Consider the following 25,624-nt stretch of genomic DNA (forward strand, 5'->3'; position numbering starts at 1 on the left):
TGTACTGATGCAATTCAAAATTCATTGTTGCCACCTTGAGAAAAATTACGTTGAAGTCGGACAGAAATTACTGTATCTGTGGAGGCTCTGGGAAACGTCACTGTGCCTACATGTGGTACCGTAGCACTCCAGACTGATCACAGTTCATAACAACTGGTCATTCCATTATAGGATGGAATCCTTTCCTTTGATATTTACGGGGGAAAAAACGTGACAGTGCAGCAAAATACTTTTCATTTTTGTTGACGTACCACACTCCTTATTGGAGAAAGTACCAACTGCCCACTGGCCTGGGGGCGCCATGTTGTTTAATGTCGTCATTGAGTAAATGCCCTCTGATTGGTCACAATCTGCAGGTCATCAGCAGGCAGTGATGTAATATGCATAATTCATCACTGGACATGCACGCATATCACAGCGGCAGCTGTAGTTACTCAAGTCTAGAATGTGATCAGTCAGATGACTATTTTGTTGCTTCACTTGGGTGTTCTGATTTTTTCTTTATTTCACTGAAATTATGCAGAGTCTTACAGAGGCTTGGAATAGGTGACACATCAAAGAAAGAACAGCCTCCATCCAGGCAATCACAAGAACCATCAGTGCCCCCTCTGGCAACTTTATTTCCACCGATCTCATCTTGAGTAAAACGCATGAATAACCATAGTGCAAAAGTTTGAAATATAAAAATGCACATTAAAATTATATCACACTTCCATGGGAAGTAACCCAATTACTGTTAGGACAATAATAGGCTTAATTTGTGACATTCTAAATTTACAATATTTATTGTCTATTAAAATGACCCGTTTCTATTGCTTTCTGGCAAAAAAGGTAAATTTCAATGATCTTAAGAAATTTATTTCACTTTTATTTATTTTCCAAAATATAACTTGATATTCTTCTTTTGTAATAATTTGGATGTTCTTTATATTATGTTTCTGGAGTTATGACATGTGACAAGTCACAATTTGGCATGCAGTATACTTCCTATGGTACAAAATTTGCCACACTTTCACCAGTCTGCTGTGAGATTATTGAAAACACCAAGACAAGACATCCATTTATCTCATTACAGACTACGGTTTTACATTTTGTGGGTTTCTACCCGTTTGAACCAAAAACTGCAAGGCCCATTTTGGAACATGTGCAAGTTACATGTTCCTCGCAAGATTGGGATCCTGAGTTATTTTCACACCACATCCTTTAACCCTAACCCCCCCAAGGGTAGCTGGCCCTAACCTTCCCCACTCACAAAAAGTTGGTATGCCAAACCCAATGCAAAAGCCAGCTGTTACGGGCCTACCAGACCTATCCCCACAGAATTAAACACTTCACTTTATTTAATTCTGTATGGTTGGGGAAGGTTAAGGCTAACCAATGTAATGAACACTAGAGACTGATATAAATGTTGCAATTTTATTGATGACGTCAAATGAGATAATGTGTGCTACATAATTCCTATCTTTATAAATTACACTTCCAACACTTTTTGCATCTAAATATTTACAGTTCTTGGTACGATCTATCCCTGTGCCTTGAAAGACACTCGCACATTCTTACAATAAGAAAAGATCAGGACTTCCCTGAACTAAAATACATGAATAAGTCTGCAACTGGACTACAGAATTTAACGTAGGGGCAACAAATGCATTTTGCGTGTATCTCAAAATAAGCTATGTATTGAAAGGCATTTCATAAAAAACTAGAAATTGTCATTGTTTGAAATCATCCAAATTCCAAATTAAATTTAAAAAAGATGTTTCTTCAGAAATTTCCAATGATGAAAGACTGCAAAATTGTTCAAGTACTGATTTATTCCTACCCCTCTCGTAACAGTCAGAATCAGAATAAAGAGAATTCAGAAAGGTGCAGCCTCACCACTTTTTTCACAAGGTTTTGCCTTTGAAACCTTGAAGGACAAATTATGCTGTTAAGCTCATGCACAGTAGATAATTTTTGAAAGATGTTCCTTTTATCTGAACTGTTACAATTAACAGGCTTTGTGACATTTCTTGGAGTACACATACATGTATGTGTCCAGGGAGAATTATTGAATGTTTAGGTGATTTCACCTGCTCATACCGACCTACAGTTCCTTCCTTACTTGCTTTTCATCATGAATTTGCATAGAATCATTTCCTTGCCAGTGTTTACCGGCTAGCAGTGCCACGTTCTTAGCACCAATCACTGACATTTCCATTGCGCTGGCAGCCCATTCAATGCCATTAATGTAAAACAATCCCTCGCTCAAGATGAAAGGTGGCAGGTTGTCGTCAACTGTGTAATGTGGATATGCCAGCCAGTCAACAACCTCTTTGCTGTCATGTGACACAAACAGTGTCTTGATTTGTTCGTCACTCAATAGATCCCCAGAAAACATCTTGTACACTGCCGCAATCGTGTCTTCTGCTTTCCTTTCCCCTTCTGTTGTATCCACTGGAACGTTTTGTGCGAGTGTGCGGATTTTAAGGCTGATGTTGCAGGTCGTTTCAACATCAGGGAGAAATTCATCTGGTTTCTTCCCAAACGCTTGAGGGTTTGGTCGGCCGTGGATGAAAGTTGCAACTGTGCGCTGATACCGTCCACCAAAGGGCCCAATACTTGGCTTGAAGTCCTGAAACTCGATGTTAGAGCCTACACCAGGAGTCAGTGGCGTGGCTACAATGACCATGTCATACTCTGCTGTGGAGATCTGGTTGGTCCCGGGGATGACTGCTGTGACCTCAAACTTGGACTCTCCTTCCTTGGTAATGTTTTTGACAGTGCTCACCTTGGCGCGGTGCCAGATGGCTTGGGAGGATTTCAGGAGAGCTTCCGGAATTAGTCTGTTTCCACCGTGAACAGCCCAAAGTCCTGGCTGCACCCCTGCCAAGGATACCATACCTGCATCAAAGAGAGATGATTCAAGTCGGCAATCTCTGTGGACAATTCACAGCGAGTCAAGCAAGTGGAACAAATATCTTCAGGCACAGGTGAAGTAACAGCAAATGCTGCACTCTATTTGTATCACCCACCACTGGCCAGTGACCCATCTGTATCACCCACCACTGGCCAGTAACCCATTTGTATCACCCACCACTGACCAGTAACCCATCTGCATCACCCACCACTGACCAGTAACCCATCTGTATCACCCACCACTGACCAGTAACCCATCTGTATCACCCACCACTGAACAGTAACCCATCTGCATCACCCACCACTGACCAGTAACCCATCTGTATCACCCACCACTGCCCAGTAACCCATTTGCATCACCCACCACTGACCAGTAACCCATCTGTATCACCCACCACTGACCAGTAACCCATCTGCATCACCCACCACTGACCAGTAACCCATCTGTATCACCCACCACTGACCAGTAACCCATCTGTATCACCCACCACTGACCAGTAACCCATCTGTATCACCCACCACTGACCAGTAACCCATTTGCATCACCCACCACTGACCAGTAACCCATTTGCATCACCCACCACTGACCAGTAACCCATCTGCATCACCCACCACTGACCAGTAACCCATCTGTATCACCCACCACTGACCAGTAACCCATCTGTATCACCCACCACTGACCAGTAACCCATCTGTATCACCCACCACTGCCCAGTAACCCATCTGTATCATCCACCACTGACCAGTAACCCATTTGCATCACCCACCACTGACCAGTAACCCATTTGCATCACCCACCATTGACCAGTAACCCATCTGTATCACCCACCACTGCCCAGTAACCCATCTGTATCACCCACCACTGACCAGTAACCCATCTGTATCACCCACCACTGACCAGTAACCCATTTGCATCACCCACCACTGACCAGTAACCTCTTGCTGAGAGTCTTTGTACACAGGAACCTCTGCATAGCAAAGTTAGACTACATGTAACTCTAATCAAGTAGTCAATGATGGTTGATGGACTGGTCATGACAATCATTTCTAACCCTCCTACTTCAGATGGATGGTCACATGGCACCCCACAGCAGAGATCAAGACCGCTGTCTAACTGCACACATAACATTAACATGCCGGGTCAATACCTCTCATAAACCAACCACAACCTAACCACTGTACTTGTCCATCCTTAATTTGGATTTCACTCTACCTGCAAACGCAGTCATGTTGACGCTCTGGCCGTAGTTGTCTCGCATGGCCACAGAGGCCACCTCATCAATGAAGCGGTCTGAGAAACCTTGGTACTTCAACACTTGCTGCAGAGGGGTGTGGGTCCACTCCACAAAGTCCTCCCCTCCCATCGCTCGTAGCATGTCAGCAGGGGTGGCAAATGTTTGGCCCTTGTCTTGTAGTTGATAAATCCTGCATCATGAGATGAAGGGACTTTCACAAGATCATGTTACCATCATCAGTTATCTTAAGGCTGCGACCAAAATTTTATTTGGCTGAGGCCGTTTTTGGTTTAGTCTTGAGTGTTGAGGTACCCAATTCAAAATAACCTACAAACAATGACTCAATATTGACTCTGTAGCGGTGTTCAAAAAGGGCTTCCTGACTGCTCACATGAAACATCAGTCAAAAAGCAAACTGCACCATGTTCACACACCTGCTAAATGCAGACAGCACAGAATTCACATGATTGTAAATGTAGTAGCAATCCAGTCCATAGCGCCACAGCAATCGCAGTATGGTGATTATGGTCCACCTGCTCTCTGTAAACACAAACTTTTCTCCATTGTAGAACCCAGCAGGCCTGTCATGGCTCGCTCTCTCCTTCAAACCTGCAACCAAGAGGACAAGCAAAAATCAACTAAATAAGTATCAATAATCATTTCACAACCAGGGATGAGATTGGAGGAAAATAAATATCCATGAAATAATCTGCAGAGGATTTAAGGACCCCACAGCAGAGCAGGGTCTATGGTATACATTCTTATTTGCCTCAAGGCAACCCTTATTAAACCCCTTCGTTCGCGCCGGGACGCGTTAAGACACGCCGTAAAAATTAAGATCCTCAGCCCGCTTTTCAGCTATTATTCTCGGCCCACGCTCAAGCGAACACGGTGAAAGAAGGCAGACCCTGGCTCTTGTACATATGGTAATTGGCCTTTGTGTGTAGCCTAGAAATGAAAAGACCGAATTTGCATCATAATCACCAGCTTCTCAATAGTCCCCACTTTGAAAAGAGGCAACGGGAATGTGGAAGCTTGAGTAGAGCTGCATGCCACCGAACAATCAGCCTTTTCACCGTGTAATTCAAAGCGTGCAGAGCACACTAGGCCACAAACCGAGAATTTGTGGTTTGACAGGTGGCCTTCGTGGGCAAGCGAGGCTAGAATTCTTGGAGTCAGTTTTCAGAAAGAAATTCCTGTCAAGAAGGGGTTAAGAAACCCCATTTCTTGTGTTTTATATCAACTATGTTAACTACTGTCATGGCAAAATCATGATGTTCCAAATATTAAAGAGATTATTTGAAAAATCCTGAAACCAAGAAAATCCTGATTAAAAAATCTAGAAATCAGGAAAAATCCTCGCATAACTCACTACTGCATGCCACTGCTCAAAACGCATTGTAACTCACACTGCACATTTGACATGCTTGCACATGTACCACTGCACCGAACTCACAAGCATTCACTATTTGTACACTACCTACGCTGTTATCCAAGATTTCAGATCATCAAAATCAAAGATGATCAATGGATGGTGCACGATTTGCACTCTAGAGTAGCCACCAGGTAAGTATTCCTGGTATTTACATAAAGACAATTCCCACATCTAGGATGGGTTAGTTTTGGGGGGGGGTGTTGTGCACAGCCAGTTGCTATGAACTAAGAATTTTGGCCCCAATTAAATGTCAACAACACACTCTATTAACACAGTTGTAGAGTTGTATGAAACTGCTTGATTCGATGCATTGCATGGGAATTGAATAAATCTTTTGGTTTTTTTGTCATAGAAATGATAACTACGAGAACTTCAAACATGTCAAAGGCATCTGAAATCAACCATTTCAAGGCACAAAAGCCCTAGTCCCAGTCTTGACAATTACACTTGTCAATATGATTTTTAAAAATAATAATGGTACAGTAGCAAAATAAGCCTGACACAGTGCAGGTTAACTACATGTGTGTGGACCTTTTCACTTGGGCAGGAAATTTGGGTATTTAGACAAACAGCCATGCTGAAAAGGACTTGGCAAAAAAGGACTCCTGATGTCCTTTGACAAATACGAAGACACTTCCTTTACTCACGAGTCAGATTGCACTCTCAAACCTCCATATTCCTAAACATTCACAGCACTAAAGTCAACATACAATGTAGCCTTAATGCTTGAGCTTGGAACCTGCTGGTGGAGATAAGAGGAAAAGAAGCACTCTTTCCTTCCCAGATTCTTACCAAATTCCTCCCGGAAGTCCACCATGTACTCATTTTTAGGATGGATGATACTGCCACCGCTTTCGTAGTCGCGGCCAGCAATGTTCACTGTGGCGACTCGTCCCCCTATCACATGAGGCTCGTACAGATCAATAGTTGCTGACGGCCCAAGCTGCTTACGGAGAAAATAGGAAGCTGATGTTCCGCCTATGCCGCCACCTATCACCGCTGGAAAGAATGTGAAAAGAAATCCCTGTACCAAATTTCCCACGGACATTCTTTGAGTTCTTTGAGCACGATGCCACTTCTGAGTGCTAATTTATTGAGGTGTTGATATTCATGATCTCGACAATCCTGACATACAATTAATATCCTCTAGGCAGTGGCTTCTTGACCATGAACTGGTCCAGATATACTTTTGCTGTGCACACTAAGTGTGCCTGGGTACTTTCTAGGTAAAATTACTGCAACATATCTTGTGAATTTATTCACAAGATGCCATTCAGGCCTAGCACAAAGTTTGCTTTTTCCCTTTAATAAATAACCCTCTGAGGATAAAAGTGAAATATTTAGCAATTTCACTCAGGATATTAATATTAAAAACATCAAATGGATAATATTGGAACTGTAGCACCTCAGAATGGACCACATCACCATAAAGCAAAGCACAGACACCTTAAACTGCTTATCTCTACACTCCCTCGGGTAGCCCACAGAGTATTGACTCAACGGTGGCTATAAAATCATATAACATGCAGCTGGTTCATGGCAAAATATAGACATGAGCCATTAACATTAAATGTCCTTATGCAATGCAAAGCCAGCACCATGGCAGTCATGAAACTGCATTCACCATCTAGGAATGGTTCATCTTAAACCAGCCCCACAAATGTGGCTCATATGCTGGTCATTTTGGGGGGACCCGAGCAACCGCTGGCGAGCCAGAGCCTCTCCCTACATGTTAAAGGCCATGGTATCGTATGGCTCACTGTATATACCACGGAGGATCTGTTTTCCTCCATGATTACACATACGGATCTTTGTCCAGTATGATTATGAGCCACATAATGGGGCTAATCTTAAACATGAGAAGGGAACTGACTCCTTGCAAGTAAAATGGTTAATTGGTATCTATCCTAATGGAGGCGTCCATGCAATCTGTTGGGTGTGTGTATGGGGGGGGGCAACACCCAGAAAAAATGTTGCATCCTGACTCCACTTCAGCAGTTGTGTACAAAGTCTATGGGGAGTGAAGACAATTTTGTAAGTATTGCCCAACAACATCGGCAAATGTTTCTCAGTCCAGAATTCGTGTCTTTCCAGCATTTCTGTAATGACTGACTTTTATTGAGATGATATATGATGAGCAAAGTGGAATCAGGATGCAACATTTTTATCCCAACACCCTCCTAAACAGATAAACAGGGCACAATAGTCTTGCTTCTCACCTATTCGCGGTGACTCTTTTCGGTGGCTGTCCTGTGGATTTTGTGACACTTCAGCCGCACTTGCAACCATCGGCAACAGATTCAGGCCAAATCCAGTAAAGTTTGCCAAAAGAAAAAACAAAACAGACCCCAACGAAAGAGCTAAAATTGCAGCAAAGCTGCGCTTAAAATTCGCCCGAATCCCCATAACGCTGGAAGGTGTGCAGATATAGATGCAGAACAGACTGTAGCTCTGAATTGAGTCTGATCGCTTCACTTTCCATTTGACGATCAATCAACAGCATGCAGGCCTAATTGCCAGCTAGCACGGTCAGTACTCTTTTAGTGAAAGTATAGTAGCGAATGTACTCTTGCATAAGTCGCGGTACGGTAGCGACCAGATTGATCTTCAGTACAGTATCCCGACTGGTAAGCAAGGCGCCCTCTATTGTTCCGAAACGTACACACTTTGCGCCCACCGCCTATTTTTCGGGCCATTCCGTCTAGTGTTTTTGATTGAAGCATATTGTTTCCCGTGAAGGGTACACCACTTCAAATAAATTCCCATAGAGAGCAGTGATAAATCCCCATACTTCACAAATATTTAAAAAATACTCAAAACTCTCTCAGGTGTTCAGGCTGCACAGAAAAATTATGTTCCACATGTCCCCTTTCATTTTCCTTTCAATTTTCGGGGGGTTGACCAACGAATTTTTGAGAAATTTTCACCAGAAGCAGACCACCCCTGAAATGAAGAAAATGTCCCTGTCCAGAAAAGTAGCCGTTTTGAAAAACCATTCCTCTGCAAAATGGCTCAAATAGTGCCACTTTCGGACCCGATTGCACCCAAATTGCTCGGAATTGGAACCCCCGAGTCCAGAGCCCAAAGGTGACGGTCTCAGATTTCTTCAATTCCCCGGTTCCATGGCTCTCAGGGCCCTCTAACATAGAATATTTTGAGTGTAAAACTCTTATTAATCAATGAGCTCGGCGGGCATATTTCTGGCCTAAATACGAGGGTGCACCCTGAACTGGGAACTGAGGGTTTGTAACAAAAAACTAACAAAATAAACACAACCAAAAAACCCCACCAATTCAAACAAAACATGTCTGCCACCTTTAGTACTTAAACTCGGAGTATTTCACTGAACAAATCCCTGGCATTCTTCCATATTGGTTCAATCAGCCTCTGGAAACAAATCTTCTTCCCTCTAAATGTGTTGAAGTTTGCATATCCTGTGATTGCCTCAGGAGAAAAAAAATTGCCGAGTTGGCCGCACAGACGGATGAAACACCATGCTACTGCAGCAGCCACTCCTCCCCTGCGAAAGATGTGACCCCACCCCCGGGTGCGGCCTCCCAGAGGTGCACAACATGCTGGCACGAATGAAGGGGAACATAAATGATTTTTTTTCTTTATTTCACTGAAATTACGCAGTGTTACAGAGGCTTGAAAAAGGTGACACATCAAAGAAAGAACAGCCTCCATCCTGGCAATCACAAGAACCATCAGTGCCCCCTCTGGCAACTTTATTTCCGCCGATCTCATCTTGAGTAAAACGCATGATTAACCACAGTGCAAAAGTTTGACGTATAAATTCACGTACAATTATTACACTTACATGGGAAGTAACCCAATTACTGTTAGAAGGACAATAATTGGCTTAACTCGTGACATTCTAAATTTACAATATATTTATTGTCTATTAAAATGACCTGTTTCAATTGCTTTCTGACAAAAAAGTTAAAATTTCAATAATCTTAAATAATTTATTTGACCTACATGTATTTTTGCAAAATATAACAGGATATTCTTTTTCTGTTGTAATAATTTAATGTTCTTTATGTCACAATTTGGGATGCAGTCTACAGTGTACTTCTATTCTACAAAATTTGCCGAAATTTCACCAGTCTGCTGTGAGAATATTGAAAACACCAAGACGAGACATCCATTTATCTCATTACGGACTACAGTTATACAAGACTCATTTGGGAATATGTACAACTTACATGTTCCTTGCAGCCTCAAAAGAGATAAGGCACAAGGGTTAGGAACCTGAGCTATTTTCACTTCGTATACATTGAACAATTTGATGTAGGCGCTAATACAAATGTTGCAATCTTATTGATGACATCAAATGAGATAATGTGTGCTACATAATTTCTGTCTTTATAAATTACCCTTCTATACTTTTTGCATCTAAATATTTACAGTTCTTGATACAATCTATCCATGTGCCTTGAAAGACACGGCCCACATTCTTACAATAAGAAAAGATCAGTACTTCCATTAACTAAACAGCATGAATTGGTCTGCAACTGGACTACAGAATTAAACGTATGGGCAACATATGCATTTTACGTGTATCTCAAAATAAGCTTTGTATTGTAAGGCAATTCGTAAGAATTAGAAAACACTATTATCCTTTGAAATCATCAAAATTCCAAATTTGAAAAGAAGCTCCTTTTAAAATTCCCATGATGAAAGACTTCAAAATTGTTCAAGTATTTATTTAATTCTCCCCCTCTCATAGCAGTCAGAATCAGAATAAGGAGGTTTGTGACCAGAGAGGTGCAGCTTCACCGCTTTTTGTCACAAGGCTTTTGCCTTTGAAACCTTGAAGGACAAATTACGCTGTTAAGCTCATGCACAGTAGATAATTTTTGAAAGATCTTGCTTTCATCTGAACTGTTACAATTAACAGGCTTTGTGACATTTCTTGGAGTACACGTACATGTATGTGTCCAGGGAGAATTATTGAATGTTTAGGTGATTTCACCTGCTCATACCGACCTACAGTTCCTTCCTTACTTGCTTTTCATCATGAATTTGCATAGAATCATTTCCTTGCCAGTGTTTACCGGCTAGCAGTGCGACGTTCTTCCAATCACTGACATTTCCATTGCGCTGGTAGCCCATTCAATGTCATTAATGTAAAACAATCCCTCGCTCAAGATGAAAGGTGGCAGGTTGTCGTCAACTGTGTAATGTGGATACGCCAGCCAGTCAACAACCTTTTTGCTGTCATGTGACACAAACAGTGTCTTGATTTGTTCGTCACTCAATAGATCCCTGCCGCACTCGTGTCTTCTGCTTTCCTTTCCCCTTCTGTTGTATCCACTGGAATGTTTTGTGCGAGTGTGCGGATTTTAAGGCTGATGTTGCAGGTCGTTTTAACATCAGGGAGAAATTCATCTGGTTTCTTCCCAAATGCCTGAGGGTTTGGTCGGCCGTGGATGAAAGTTGAAACCGTGTGCTGATACCGTCCACCAAAGGGCCCAATACTTGGCTTGAAGTCCTGAAACTCGATGTTAGAGCCTACACCAGGAGTCAGTGGCTACAATGACCATGTCATACTCTGCTGTGGAGATCTGGTTGGTCCCGGGGACGACTGCTGTGATCTCAAACTTGGACTCTCCTTCCTTGGTAATGTTTTTGACAGTGCTCACCTTGGCGCGGTGCCAGATGGCTTGGGTGGATTTCAGGAGAGCTTCAGGAATTAGTTTGTTTCCACCGTGAACAGCCCAAAGTCCTGGCTGCACCCCTGCCAAGGATACCATACCTGCATCAAAGAGAGATGATTCAAGTCAGCAGTCTCTGTTCAAAATCCAAGACTTGTAAAGTAGGGGATACAAAATCTTGAACCACAGGTCAAGGGATGGCAAATTTTGCATGACTGTACATCTACATCACCCACCACAGACATCTTGGAAGTGGCTTACAGCACAAGCAACTTGTCACATTTTGTTGGCCACTATTTTGTTTTTTGCTGAGAGTCTGTGTACACGGAAAGGGTCAGGTTCAATCAAGGACTAACACTAATCAAGTGAGGTTAGCATTCTACTTCAGATAGTCACAAGGCACCACACAGCAGGGTTCAAGATGCCAGTTCTTTTTGATGATGTCTGACTGCTGCTCAACGAGGTCCTTTAGCACTGCACGTGTAGCAATCACATGCAAGCTCAATACATTTCATAGACTAACCACTGGTTAGTCATGTTGTGGTTATCTTTCATGGCCACAGAGGCCACCTCATCAATGAAGCGGTCTGAGAAACCTTGGTGCTTCAACACTTGCTGCAGAGGGGTGTGGGTCCACTCCACAAAGTCCTCCCCTCCCATCGCTTGTAGCATGTCAGCAGGGGAGGCAAATGTTTGGCCCTTGTCTTGTAGTTGATAAGTCCTGCACCATGAGAAGGAGGGACTTTCACAAGATCATGTTACCATCATCAGTTATCTTAAGGCTGCGACCAAAATTTTACTTGGCTGAGGCTGTTAGTTTCTATTATGTGCAACTCTAGGTGAAGTCACAACAGCCATTAGCCATTAGCGGCTATGGGAATAAGTCTTATCCCCCAGTTGAAGCCAAGTTAATTGGAAGTGGCTTAATACAAACTTCGTAAATACATTTAAAATGGGTTCCATGCATAACACTCATCAGCAAAAGATTACAGTTTCCACAGCAATTGCCTTTTTAATCATGTCCATGTGCAGTTCAGTCATGAACGACACTGGTAAATATTCTACAAAATCTCATTGTTACTCAGTCCTACTCGTTTTATCATTTACTGGATTTATTTAAGGTGAATGGTTCCCTCCGTACTTCCGAAGGAAATCGCCAGTGATGACCACTCCCGGTTCTTTTCAGAACCACACATACTCATAAGCGAGATATACTCCTCCGCATGGTGCTACCACAAACCTTTCCACCTGTAGATGATCCAAGCAATTCATGCTCCGGCCAACTTTGATCCAACTGCTGTTTAGAATCATAGCCTGAACTTGCCCAATGCTTTTGGCTGAAGGCATTTCAGTGTTTATCCATGATGCTTCTGATGTGCAGACACCTAACAGATGTATGCAGTGTGTGTAGGTTAGTATTGGCAATTGCTTCAACTGGCAATTTAGAATCATGCCATTCTAGTATCTCTCATGAAAAGGGAATTTAGTTCAGAATTCTATGCTCAGAAGTACATCACATAGTTTTTCCCTAGAAGGTCATTTCATTCTTCATATGAAAGTGACCGAGGTAATTTTAAGGCTTCAATAACTGTCATGACTGTAGTGTCATTGTAACTTTTGTCATTAATCCTAATGAATTTGATTTACACTGAAGTTTGCATGGAGTTTGAATCAGCGGCCATGTCTGAGATGGAGCATTAAAATGGCCCATTGAAAACGCTATACAAAATAATGACTCAATATTGACTCCATAGTGGGGTTCAAGAAGGCTTCCTACTTAAACACAACTCAATAGTCAAAGAGCAAACTGCACTGTGTTCACGTACCTACTAAATGCAGACAGCACAGAATTCACATGATTGTAAATGTAGTAGCAATCCAGTCCGTAGCGCCACAGCAATCGCAGTATGGTTATTATGGTCCACCTGCTTTGTGTAAAGACAAACTTTTCTCCATTGTAGAAACCAGAAGGCCTCTTATGGCTCGCTCTCTTCTTCAAACCTGCAACCAAGAGGGCAAGAAAAAGATACACAAGAGGTAGTGGTGGCCATGGTTAGAGCAACAACAACAGAGATGTTTTGGATTTCAAGTTGTTTAATTGGGAAAAATAAAATGTAAAAAATTCATTTAAAAAATAACTAAAATGATGTCATTAAATTCAAGGGCCGAATTAAATATTGAAAAATTAAAAAAATTAGAGGATGACGTCATTATGACGTCATCAACCCGATGGGAGACGTACTTCGGGAGATATAGGGCTTTTACGAGGGCAACTTTAATATCAGGTGACTTGGCAGAGTGCACCTTTAAGGTCACGTGACCTCATGATGTCATCATCACGTGTTCCCTTTTCGTCTTTGGTACATCCCTTTCGAACTATGTGCAAAGTTTCAACCCAATCGGACATGTACTTCAGGAGGTATAGGCCTCTGAAATTTGCACCTTAAATGCCATGTCACATGACATGTGGGTGGACCCTGTCTACCCAGAGGAGGACCGAGTGTGGACCTAATACATACGGTGTCCGATCAAAAAAGGGCCTAGTCTTGCTGTTGAAAAACGTGTACGAAAACATGGGAAAATATTAAATGTTGTAAATGCCACAGTAAATCAGTAAATCACTAAAGTCAACATACAATGTAGCCTTGATGCTTGAGCTTGGAACCGGCTGGTGGAGATAAGAGGGAAAAAAGCACTCTTTCCTTCCCAGATTCTTACCAAATTCCTCCCGAAAGTCCACCATGTACTTAGATGGATGATAGTGCCACCGCTTTCGTAGTCACGGCCAGAAATGTTAACCGTGGCGACTCATCCACCTATCACGCGAGGCTCGTACAGATCAATAATTGCTGACGGCCCAAGCTGCTAGCGGAGAAAATAGGAAGCCGACGTTCCGCCTATACCGCAACCTATCACCGCTGGAAAGAACGTGAAAAGAAATCCCTGTACCAAATTTCCCACTGAAATTCTTTGAGTTCTTTGAGCACGAGGCCACTTCTGGGTGCCAATTTATCGAGGTGTTGATATTCAGGATATCGACAACCATGATATAAAATTAATATCCTCTAGGTAGTGGCGTCTTGACCATGAACCGGTCCAGATATACTTTTGCTGTGCAAGTGTGCCTGGGTACAAATCCAGTAAAGTTTGGCACAAGAAAAGACAAAACTGAACAGACCCCGACAAAAGAGCTAAAAATGCAGCACAGCTGCGCTTAAAATTTATTCGAATTCCCATAACGAAGGAAGGAGTACATATACAACCTAAAATACACACTGTAGCTCTGAGTTGAACCCAAGGGCTCCACTTTCTGATTTGACGATCAATCATCTGCGTGGTCAGTGCTGTTTTGTTGAAGTAGTGATTCGTATGTACGATTACATAATGCAGCGGTAGCCGCACCGGTACGGCAGCGACCTGTTGGTGTCACTGACCTTGAACCGGTTATTACCGGTACCTAACCCGGCTGGTAGGCACAGCACCCTCTATTGTTCTAAAACATGCATACTTCTCCCGCGCCGCCATAGTTTTGGGCCCTTATTATGCCCCAGTCACGATTTGCATTCTGTCAAGTGTTTTCCACTGAAGCATATTGTTTCCTGCGAACTGGAGGCTGAGGGTTTGTAAAAAAAAATCTAAACAAACAAACCCAACAAAAACAAAATAAACACAACCAAAAAACACCAAGGTAAACAAAACAAGTCTGACAGCTTCAGTACTTATATGAGGAATTTGGGTAAACACGGAGTGCCCCGATCGAAGGGCCCTCTCATCTGGGAGTGCAAAGACATAAATTTTCAAAATAGCCTGAGTGTGTGGGCTTCACAAATGTTTTGGTCTTTTGTCTTCTTTCGGCATGGAAATGTCTCCATAAGTCGCCCCACGCAAAATTAAAAAGAAAGAGACTTTAATTTTGTCCTCAATACCTAAGAAACTAGTGAGTTTCTCCTGACGCGGAATTTATTGCCGGCTGCAAATCCGCAGGGCGCACAGATGCCACTGTATTATTATATTTCCTGTGAATCGGGTTTCCTTTCTGTTTCTTTGCTCTATGATTAAATCTGCTACTGATAACCTTCGGTTGGGCCATGCCCCATGGCCTGGTTCAAATTAATGGTGGAATATATGCACCGTTTCGACGTCCATTGCTTGGGCGACCATTGTCTAACTATTGTTAACTATAGTCTTTGCTCGAATTTGCCTTATATATTTAATAATTAAATTTCTGTCGCAAAACAAGAAATAATACTTGCATCCATTGTCAACAAAATGTGAAATATATTGTTACCCGAATTAGGCCTATGTTAAACATTATGTCATGCTTTGTATCGTTGTTAGATATCATCTCGACACCACTCTGCACAAAATAAAACCCCCTCAAAATCTGTGTGTTCAAACGTGTAAGAGATGAAAGCGAATGAAGGATGAAATAATTGCACTATATGGTTGACGGAACCATTTCATGAACTAGCTGTTTTAATCCCAGCCTCCCCTGTAGGCGCGGTACGGGGACAAGTGCACATGCGTAGTAATGTTTGCACTGAAAGTTTACCTTGCATTGAACATGGTACCAGTCTACCACTGGTTGGCGAGTCTGGCGAAATACCAGTAGAAAGGGTCTATCACGCTGGTTTTCAGGAAACATGCAAGTTTGGGCGCAAACTGACTCGGCAGGCGCAGGACCACGTGTGGAGCTTAAAATGGACCAAGGGAAATTCTAGGATACATAAAGCCCCTTGAATTCCTCTATATAAAACTTTGGGGCAAATGCTTGGCATTCCAAGATGACTTGGGCGTGTATATGAAGTTGAACCTGGACCAAATTAGCTTGTCAAGACCCGAGTGTGGAATTGTGACGCTCACCAGGTAAGTGACACGTTCAAAATACATAAGGTCTGACCCATGTCCGACGCCCAAAGCTTGCAGGCGCAGTCTGGTGCAAGGATGAGGTTGAACGCAGCCTTACTCTGTATCGGTCTGTGCATAGCCCGACGCCATCTTGCATCGTGTTTTATTTTGGCCAACGTGCTTTGTTGCACATCTACAAGCTTAGGCTACGTTCAGGCGTATTCTAAACTCATGAATGCTCAGTAAAGCTGAGACTCAAAGTCTCCATGTCGGTTTTATTTCGTTGTTATGGTAGGCACAGGGGCCTCTAAATATGTCAAAGGCTTAAATGCGGAAGGCACAAATACTTGCAATGCAGCAGACGGTCAGGCCGCCAAGCTGTTGGAATGCACTACCGCACGCTATGTCTGTGTGAATATTGTTTCCTTGTGTAATAGTCTATCTAGGCCTAGGCCTAGGCCTATATAATTAACCCGAGTGTAGGCTATACCCAGCAAGAAATGAGACCGAGGGTACCCCCCAACATGTCCAATCCCTATACACATTCCAGACTATTGTTACTTAACACATCCCCCAAGATGTCTGACAGGAATTCCCCAGATTCCTGCGAGACAATGACCAACAAAAAGCACGGGGGTTCTCTCCGTCTCATACGTTGCTAGATATGCCTGAGTGATAGGTAGAGGCCTATGTTTATTCCCCCAAATTGCGCACTATTCAAACTTCATATTATCACAGGCCGACTCCTTTCCAATCGGCTGTCCGCCCACTAAAATCAACCAAAGTAAAGCAAAAAGAAACTCCCGTGAACAAACAAATCCGAACAAAACCTAAACAAAATCAAAAACGCCCCAAAGCTCGCTCGGCCAACTGTTGGAATTAGGTCTATGCTCAATTATCGGCTTCAAAGCGTGCCCATTAATCTCTGGAACAAAACTCCACCTGCGTCAATCGAAAGTCACTGTAACTTTTCAAAATGGTGGGTAGTCGAGGTTAATCGATGCTTTTGGTGATTCGGTTGTGTTCAGAACCACAGATTATCGCATAAAAATCCATTCGTCTAACTCCTCGCTCACACTGGAGCCAATTTATCACTGACGCTGGACAGACTGGTTAAAGTAAACAATATTTTAAGTGTAATCAAAGACAAAATACCAAAGTTGTAATCACATCATCATTCGCAGTTTCAAGTCATTAATTGCCAACCACCATACTGCCAACATGCATAATAATGTAACCCTATAACGGCTAGGGCTGGGTTTGGTAGACCCGTCTCTACAGTTAAGAAATGATAGGCAGTGAATATTAAGCCGTCACCGGCAAATTCAACTAAAAAAATATTTTGCTGGGCACATGCGCAGTAACTTGTTTTGACTTACACATTCTTACCGTGACAAATGTCAGTCTGGTTTTGCCCCGTTGTGACTTGGCATCACGAGGTGGGAATCAGAACAGTTAACAATTTTGGACTTTTCCCCTTATAATTATGCCGAGCGTACATGTACTTCGAATTTGGTGGAACTTTTATAAGAGCCTCTACAGGCTAAATCGTGTATAAACATCAAACGGGGGGGGGCACTGTCTCCTTCTAGCCGGTTAACTATGGTTTAGTTAAATTTGCCGGCGACTGCTAAATATCTATTGTATATTGGACATGCATAGACCCAGGCTGCGTATTCCCTGGAGTTTGAATTTAATCAAAAGATAATAACGTCATTGATATTTTCACCCTTGCGCCCGTCTACTGAGCCCCGTGCAATGATGACTGCAGTCTATGGGAAAACTTAACGATGTTGGCTATACTCGCTTAAAAAAAAGAACATTTCGAGAGAACGGTATGTAGGATATTTATAAAATTGATGTCAATGACTTGTCGGGAAAAACATTCTTTGGGTTATTTGCATTAAAGAGTGGGTTGTGACAACTTTATAGAAAATGTAAAGGTTATTAATTCAATGCTGTGGAGTTAGGTGCTATTCATAATTACGTTTTGTAACACAGACATTCTTTTCTTTGGTTAGTGGTATTGTTAATCCCCACTCACTGGACGTGTGGCTGATTGGATTCGAAATCGGCAAAAGAAAGACAACCATTAAAAACGAAAAGAGCCCACCTTTTTCCCAACAGGCATGACATCTGCCCGTTTTGTTTTATTCTTTGCTCTTTATACTTGTTAATAGCATAATAGTGTGTGAAGTAAGAATAAATACTGGCAAGTCATATGTACAATTTTACATGTTCGGGAGAAAAATAACAGTGTGTACATGAAGCATTCGTTTGTTCTTTACATGACTGAAATATATATAAAACCCAAATATGAACAAATGTACAAAATCTGATTGTTATAAATGAAAGTATGAAATATCTGTACATTAGATTTACTACATTCGTATTAAGACCGGCGAGCGATAAAATAAAGAGAAATTATTTTTTTACAAATACGTGTTTTTCGTTTGAAATAGACTAGCGTACAGACAAAGAACTAGACAGACGCAGAATCTTAATTGTAATTTAAAATTCGGGACACTTACAGTATAGCGTACTACATATTAGATATGTGCCCTGTTTATCCTTAGTACTGCCGTGTTAAAATAAATAGCTGTATTTATGATGTTGACAAAACATGATTTCCAATTAATTAAAAACCCACACAATTTTTATACCAGACTGGAAAGACATTGTTATCTTTATAAGAAATTAAACTGGACCTAATAATATAATGAATAAATTCTTCATATTGAAATTAATACGCAGAGATACAGCAAAACAAAACCATCACCGGGCCTCTGTATACAATAAACAATTTTTAAAAAAAGAAGAAAAAAATGATGTTTACATGGCCAACCCATAATAAATAGTTTTAATTTAGCGCAAATAACGAAAGGCTTATATTTAATTCCAAACTAGTGCACACCGATGAAGAGGAAAGAACTAAACTAATCTTGAAGATCTAAAAATAATCTTGAGACACCAGTAACAAGTGTGAACAATCCTGTGCTGTACGGAACACAGTACATAGTAATCTGGAGATGAATAAATTACATTTCGACTACGTATTTCTGGAAAAAGGGTCAGTCTCGTGGATTGAAATTGATGAGCGGGTTCTAAATGGCTGATGAGAAAAGAAATATCACTTAATTCTAAAGAGAAAATCAGCAAATAGAGGTGTTTGAAAGGAGGCACATGGCTTTCATAAAATACCTGGAGTGAGTCCTTGGAAAAAGGAACATATAGGAGTTTTTTAGAGTTTGATTTATCAGTGATTTCCTGGCATATGTGATTTGAGTGTTTTATTAAACATGATTACCATGTATACTGTACTAAAACAGCGAAAGGTAAAATTACACGCTTCACGTTTGTGCCTACTGCTAATATGTCATGAATGAAAGCAGGTGCGAAATTGTACACATGCTTGCACCCACAGCCCCTTCGCGAATGAGGTAAACATGATAGAAATACTGCACACACAATTACTGGAATGTTTGAGACTTTCCCCCAAATATGAGTTTCTTTCACTCACTCTAAAACTTCAACTGGCTTTCCTCACATTTGTATTTCAGTGGGGTCGTACAACTGCAAGTGAGCTCCCCAGTAGTTTTGAATGTAATGGCGTTTCTGATTTCGATTACATCATTGCACTGGTCGCTAAACAGTTGGACTTAAATGAAAAGGTTTAAGACCCGTCCTTAAGGCAAAATAGATTTGGCCTAATCTGGTGTCTATTTTGTGCTTCATGTTTTCGGCAAGGTCTGCCTTATTCTAAATTCAACGCAAGGGGCATGCAACAGTCACTTCGGTCATGTCGGATGGACTGAAGTTCAAACGACTTTGGGTTTAGTTTGATACATCCTTTCTCAACCAAGATCAAGTTGTACCCCTCAACAAAATCACGAAGATAAACTTATAAAGACTTTGAAAAAAAACGCGTACGAAATGTCTTCACAAAGTTCAGAACTCGAAGTAAGAAGGTATAGCACTTTGGAAGGATCCAGAGGTTCTCATTGTCACAAGTCAGTACCACTCTCAGAATCAAAGTCGAAAAGGTCCTTTTTGCCGCCTTGCGCTTGCTCTGACGGCTCAGGGTCCTGGAACAAGATGATGTTTGTCTCTCTCACAGGCCCTTCTGGCTTGGCTGTTGCTCCCACCAGCGACTGCAATGACGCCGACGACGGGGGTTTATGAATGCTGCTTGTGCTTGGAAGGCCACTACTTAAGCTCGTCTCCAGAATCCCGCTGCCAAGACTCGTCTCCAGGACTCCGTCTCTCCTTTGGACGTGGACAATGTCTTCGAAACGAGTCTCCTTGGCACCTGGCTTCGTCCGGGCAACGAACCCACCACCGTTGTTGGGACTCTTCACGGGACTGGAGTGCGGACCATTATTGACCCCGCTTGGGTTGGAAGTCGAGGCAGTCGCTGGCGAGATGACTTGAAGCAGACGCACAACTGCCTTGAGGTCTTGGCTAAGGTTAGACACGTCTTTGCTAAGATTAGATACCTGCATTGGTACATCAGTCATAAGTTAGTCAATATTAATGATACAGTTGGCAGGTAGAATTTGAAACTGGGAGATGGCAGGAAGAGAAAGCATATTCCTTTTTACTACTCACCTGTCGATCAAGTCTCTCCACGCTATTTCTCGTGTATTCAATCTCGTGCTTGAGATCCTCCGTACAAATCGACTCTGAAGACACCGACCTGGACCGGGAAACTATGAGAGAGGCAAACACTGGATATTAAACACTGCACCGCCATCTCTTTTTTGGAAATATTTCAGCACACCTGACGTTCAAATTCAGTGGAGGCGTCAACAGAGCCCAACAACTACTCGTTTTTTTCCGCTCATGTATGGAATGTACCTTTAAGACAAAAATCGACTTTGGGCACTCGATATTTGAAAGCAAAGCACGTTTGCATTCGTTCCCTATTTCTGATTACAACACTCTAGGCCCTGTCCTTTGACACTTGTTTCAACATTTCACTCACGAGGGAGTACTCTTCTATTGGGTAGGTTTGGCACTTGTTCTCTGCCTGACCACGCACCCGTTTAGTTGTTGAAAACTGGTTTTTAACATTGATGCCGGTTGTTGGTGTTAAAAGGATTGGATGAAAGCCAATGTTTTGTATTGGTTTAAAGAAATTCTAATGGGCCACCTTCTCCTGAACATGAAAAGCTACAGAGCAAACGTCTGGAATTCTCACCACCGGCTCTTCTCAGAGCCAATGCTTCCTGCCAAAGGAGGTTGACTCCAGGGTGAAGCTTGAGCTTCCTTGTGTACATGTACCTCCCTGCTATGTATGCTTCCAACAGTGCTTACCATGCGCCAATTGAGGCGATGTGAAGCTCTGCCTCATGCCTGAGTTGTAATGATTTATGAGTCTCTGCTTGGGAGCCATTGTCAAGCTGTGATGTCTGGAGGCTTGTTGGTGGGTGTTGGGAGAAAAATCAAACCGGTGCTCCCGCTTGTAATCGTTGGTATTATCCTCGACCCCATCAACAACCCTGGAACAAGACCGAGGCAAACCTTAATAGGGTGGGGTTTATGTGAAAAATGGAACCGTGCGTCCGTATAGGGAACCGTTTCACTGCCAGTTCCAGTTCACAGTACAAAATTACACCTGTGTTTTATTTTAACGTGCAGTACACAATTACCTCTAAATACGACCAACCAATAAAATATCACTTCTTGAGTAATATTTGACACATTTTAAAGACTGTAGGTGTTAAGTGGGACAGTGCAGCCTGAGTGTCCTCTGTCAGAAGGACATTGTAAAGGGCTATTAAAACGTGTATCCAATACGGGCATTTCACAATAGTGCGCCTCCAAGAGTTAACAACGCGTTGACCAATCACAGCGCTAAATCTGTTGACTGAATGTGTGTTTGGAAAGGGTCGACAGATTTCACGCACTGTGATTGGTCAACGCGTTGCAAACTCTTGGAGGCGCACTATTATGAATCGACCGTATTCATTCGCAAGAATGATACCACTAACACTGATCTGGAGGGATCATTGACCCAAAGTCGTCAAAAAACGACCGTCTATGGTGAAAGAAGACCATTGTGCGCAAGCTCCTTCGAATGAAAAAGAGGGAATTTGTAACCTTCGGGGATTGTTACCTGGGGCTGAGATCAGGTGGTAGGCCACTGTTCACTGAGTTGTTGACATCTAGCAGCATATGCTTGTTCTTGTCTAGAGGCCTCATTTCAATGGTTTCTGTGCCAACGCTTCTGCTCTCCACATCTTTGGCTTTCTCGGCATGGGCGGCCTCTTCCTCCTCTTCGTCGTTGAGTTCAGAGATGGAAGTGAGGCGGGAAGGGCGGCTGTCTTCGTAGTCTGGTGCAAACGGGTCTGGCTGTTAATATTACAAGTTAGTTAGTATTTCTTTGTGCTAAAGTTTGTTAAAAGTGTGCACTCTTTTTAGAAAGCACATTTTAGATTCATCTGCCAGACATATGCCAACGGTTATGCAATACTTCGACCAGTAATTTGTCACTGCTTATATTATAACATCGCACAGTGACGTAACCGACAACTGTATTGTATTCCTAGCGAGATTTTTTAAAGATTCCTTCCTGACTTCATTGGTGCCATTCTCCTTTCAGCGTCGGGAAAAGTAGCGTTAAGTCTCGGTTACATAGAATCATTGCTAATAATGATCTAGCTAATTTCCTTTCATGTTACATCCGCTGTCACTGAACCTAACTGACAGGTTTCTTAACGGCACAATCGTAAGCCGAATTTTCCATAGTGATGCATGGGGCTTTCAAAATAAGTCAACAACCTTACAACTCGAGTGGAACACAGGGAGCACAATTCTTACGTCTTGATCACACCCCTCCCTCAGATTGAAGGTCAGATCTCTGGAAATCTCTTCCTTGAACTTGGACAAGTACTCTGGATAGTTGTTCAGCACATCTTGCAGTTCATGTCTGGAAATAAAAAAATATGAAAAGAATACTGAAAAATAATAAAAATAAAAAGTAGTCTTGAATTAAAAAGTGAAAACTAGGCTGGATTATTAACACTGCAAAATGAATAACCTGCTAGTTTTACCGTCTCGAAATTTAAAAGCGAGGTAATCCCCTAAAATATCTTTTATAACTTATGACAAGTAGGAATCAAAACAATGCCATATACGCGAGCTACAGATTTTTTTCTCTGAATAAGTAAAAAATGAAAGATAACCTGTAATCATTGCACAAAAGTCGTCTTTCAAAAGTGTGGTCATTCAATAAACAGATTAATTGAACAGCACAGCATAAAATGACCACCGATAGAATACCCCGCCTTATTCTGCAGATGGTAGGCTACTTCCACATTCAATTAAGTTTTATATAAGCGTATGTTATTTATGTTGAAGTTTACCGTTATGAATACGCAAAAATAGAACAAAAAGTTGCCACAATGCCGTTGATTGACATTTCAAGAACAGCATGGGCCTACTTACCTTGAAACTAACATCAGATCGCAATAGGTCAACGCATGGACGTCTCCACTACTCTGAATACATGTATCTGTGTCGTAAAGATCACAGCCAAATAGATCCCCCTTTCCTGAAAGTTCAGTATGAAGATAAATTTGTAAACTCTGCATTTTGTAGCCAAACAACGGTGTTTTCTTGGAGCCAGCCACCTTTATCGAAATATACCTATTGCCAGACTTCCGCCACGTTTTGCTTCAGCTCAATTTTAGAGGTTAAATTTCGCTGAAACTAATGCACCTACTTTTTCAGTCGTATCAATAACTATGAATTGAAGTCACTGTGATTTTTCACTAACAGAAATTTAAAAACATTTAACTTTGAGATCATGACATTTTCCATAACAAACTGAGAACAGAAAGAGACATGTGAAATTACGAGGTACATCGCCCGTCTGTGCGGTTTTGTACAGTAAAAAAAAATAAATAAAAAATAAAAAGAGAATACTTACCTAATATTGCCACAACCATTCCTTGTCTTAAGATCTCCATTGAACCGTTGAGGAGAAAATATAAAGAATTTAAGGAGTCTCCCTGATGGATGATGTACTCCCCAGGTGCACAGAAACCCGTTTTCACCCTAAGAGACAATGACCTGGCAAACAACAACGACACTTTTTGAGTGCTGTGTTTATTCTAATATTGGTAAAACATAGATATAAATAACAATCAGATCTTTTTTCATTTCTAAAAGCATCAAGTTGTCAAACAGAATACAAAATCTGAACAAAGAACGCAGTTACTTTTATGTGTTTGTACGAGATCTGTTGAAAACCGTGGAAAGTTCACTAATTTGAAAGAGATGTATATACATCTAAACAAAGTTCCTATCCAACTTTCAGGACCATGCCATTTCTTGTTTACCTAAGGCATCCTTGGCTAGCCTCACCAAATATAGGCAATTGTAAGAACTCTTTGTGCAAGTGCATTGTGACATCAGCTCTCAGCTCCTCTGGAAACCGATGCAACATCTGAAAACAATAAGTTTCATGAGCAATTTATCCAAGTCCAATGAAGTGCCCGAGGTGCAGGCCCCAACAATGACTTCAAAAAGATAAAGTCTATAATGTTACGCGAAGAACATGTAAATGCAGAAAACTTGAGGCAAAAATTGAGATAAACGCCCGCATGTTCACTGCACGATGGTACAAGTAACAGACATAAATTTTAGCACATGTACTGTGCAGCGCACACTCTCACGGCGTAGTGACACCACTGTCTTGTTATAGCCTTATGAACGTGTACAGTCAGTGACAAGCACACGCGGTGCGGTGTAAATGGTGGTGTGACAACACTTGACGCTCCAGGTCAGCATACAGGGCAGTGTGACGCCACACACACCGTAAGACAGTAGAAGAAACACAATGACACTTCGGCATTTTGACGGCACTCGAGGCACAATAATGACAATGCACGCGGCACAATGACGGCACAGAAATTGGTACAACACACACGACACAAGAGAGTGCTTGACGACAAGGACATTACTCAGAGTACGGGACGGCTATTGCTGAATGTGACGACTTAAAAGACACACACAGCGCAGCGATGACAAGTTTACCACAGTTGCGATGTTAATTAATATTGAATACTCGGTGTGTACAGTTTGACGATACAGTCAAATACAGTCAACTAAACAGGGGTCTCGACAGGAGGTCATGTAACTTACAGTACCGAGTGTTTTTCCATGCGACGTAAAGTTGTGTGAAAGAGGCATGTTCGTACATGTATTTATAATAATCGTTGTACCTTAATACCATTAGCCTACCTCCATGGTATCGATACCCATGTTGTTCGACCACGAGGTGTTGAAATACTCATTCATCCTCGTCTTCAGGTTTGCCGGAATGTGGTGAGAACGTACAAAGTCTTTAAGATCTCTCAACTTGAGGTGATAAAGTGCTCGTCGGGAGTACATCCTTTGCACAATGGCTGTCACATTACCGAATACTGCTGCGTGGCACAGTGCTGGTCGAGTAGAGAAACAACAGTGTTCAGGGCGATTGTACACAAAATTGAAATAGGAATAGCAGTAAAAAATGGAGAGCATACATTTTGAGAGTCGCA

The 25,624-nt window shown here is 41.9% G+C and overlaps 4 protein-coding genes across 7 annotated transcripts in view; 1 reads left to right on the forward strand and 3 right to left on the reverse strand.

Moving 5' to 3' along the window:
• LOC110991176 (uncharacterized) overlaps positions 1-2,393 on the forward strand; it is a 27,187-nt gene extending 24,794 nt beyond the window's left edge. For all 3 annotated transcript variants that reach the window (XM_087134039.1, XM_087134040.1, XM_087134041.1), the window contains exon 33: positions 524-2,393. In XM_087134039.1, the coding sequence (XP_086990165.1) occupies positions 524-641 (118 nt within the window). In that variant the 3' untranslated portion in view covers positions 642-2,393. The remainder of the gene's footprint in view (positions 1-523) is intronic.
• Positions 1,587-8,161, reverse strand: LOC147799696 (prenylcysteine oxidase 1-like). The gene is made up of 5 exons (XM_087134044.1): positions 7,788-8,161; positions 6,361-6,567; positions 4,568-4,742; positions 4,112-4,323; positions 1,587-2,883 (listed from the first exon to the last, which is right to left on the reverse strand). The coding sequence occupies exons 1-5, from the start codon at positions 7,972-7,974 to the stop codon at positions 2,087-2,089; spliced, it is 1,578 nt and encodes a 525-aa protein (XP_086990170.1). The 5' UTR covers positions 7,975-8,161; the 3' UTR covers positions 1,587-2,086.
• A 1,102-nt stretch (positions 8,162-9,263) lies between these two features.
• On the reverse strand, positions 9,264-14,767 carry LOC110991177 (prenylcysteine oxidase 1-like). 2 transcript variants are annotated; one of them, XM_087134943.1, is made up of 5 exons: positions 14,492-14,767; positions 13,947-14,146; positions 13,055-13,229; positions 11,752-11,949; positions 9,264-11,329 (listed from the first exon to the last, which is right to left on the reverse strand). In XM_087134943.1, the coding sequence occupies exons 2-5, from the start codon at positions 13,969-13,971 to the stop codon at positions 11,260-11,262; spliced, it is 468 nt and encodes a 155-aa protein (XP_086991069.1). In that variant the 5' UTR covers positions 13,972-14,146; positions 14,492-14,767; the 3' UTR covers positions 9,264-11,259. The 2 variants fall into 2 exon arrangements, with proteins under 2 accessions (XP_086991069.1, XP_086991068.1); XM_087134942.1 differs by having other exon boundaries at positions 14,505-14,765.
• A 3,423-nt stretch (positions 14,768-18,190) lies between these two features.
• The window catches only part of LOC110989765 (voltage-gated delayed rectifier potassium channel KCNH8-like), an 81,486-nt gene continuing 74,052 nt past the window's right edge, over positions 18,191-25,624 (reverse strand). The window contains exons 9-17 of the mRNA XM_022254383.2: positions 25,326-25,525; positions 24,422-24,528; positions 24,010-24,152; positions 23,526-23,631; positions 22,899-23,007; positions 22,195-22,430; positions 21,393-21,577; positions 20,685-20,785; positions 18,191-20,572 (exon numbers count right to left, since the gene is read on the reverse strand). Of these exons, the coding sequence (XP_022110075.2) occupies positions 20,081-20,572; positions 20,685-20,785; positions 21,393-21,577; positions 22,195-22,430; positions 22,899-23,007; positions 23,526-23,631; positions 24,010-24,152; positions 24,422-24,528; positions 25,326-25,525 (1,679 nt within the window). The 3' untranslated portion in view covers positions 18,191-20,080. The remainder of the gene's footprint in view (positions 20,573-20,684; positions 20,786-21,392; positions 21,578-22,194; positions 22,431-22,898; positions 23,008-23,525; positions 23,632-24,009; positions 24,153-24,421; positions 24,529-25,325; positions 25,526-25,624) is intronic.

This window comes from Acanthaster planci, linkage group LG03, assembly GCF_054643075.1.
Source record: "Acanthaster planci isolate LZ-2023a linkage group LG03, COTS_SCS, whole genome shotgun sequence".
Lineage (NCBI taxonomy): Eukaryota > Metazoa > Echinodermata > Asteroidea > Valvatida > Acanthasteridae > Acanthaster > Acanthaster planci.

Coding starts and splice junctions, on each gene's coding strand:
- LOC147799696 (XM_087134044.1), bottom strand. CDS start 7,974: ATGGGGATTCGGGCGAATTTTAAGCGCAGCTTTGCTGCAATTTTAGCT. Junction 6,568..7,787: donor AAAAGAGTCACCGCGAATAG/GTGAGAAGCAAG, acceptor CATTCTTTCCAG/CGGTGATAGGTGGCGGCATA. Junction 4,324..4,567: donor GTGCTGTCTGCATTTAGCAG/GTGTGTGAACAT, acceptor CTCATGATGCAG/GATTTATCAACTACAAGACA.
- LOC110991177 (XM_087134943.1), bottom strand. CDS start 13,971: ATGGTGGACTTTCGGGAGGAATTTG. Junction 13,230..13,946: donor GGACTTTCGGGAGGAATTTG/GTAAGAATCTGG, acceptor TCTTGGTTGCAG/GTTTGAAGAAGAGAGCGAGC. Junction 11,950..13,054: donor GTGCTGTCTGCATTTAGTAG/GTACGTGAACAC, acceptor CTCATGGTGCAG/GACTTATCAACTACAAGACA.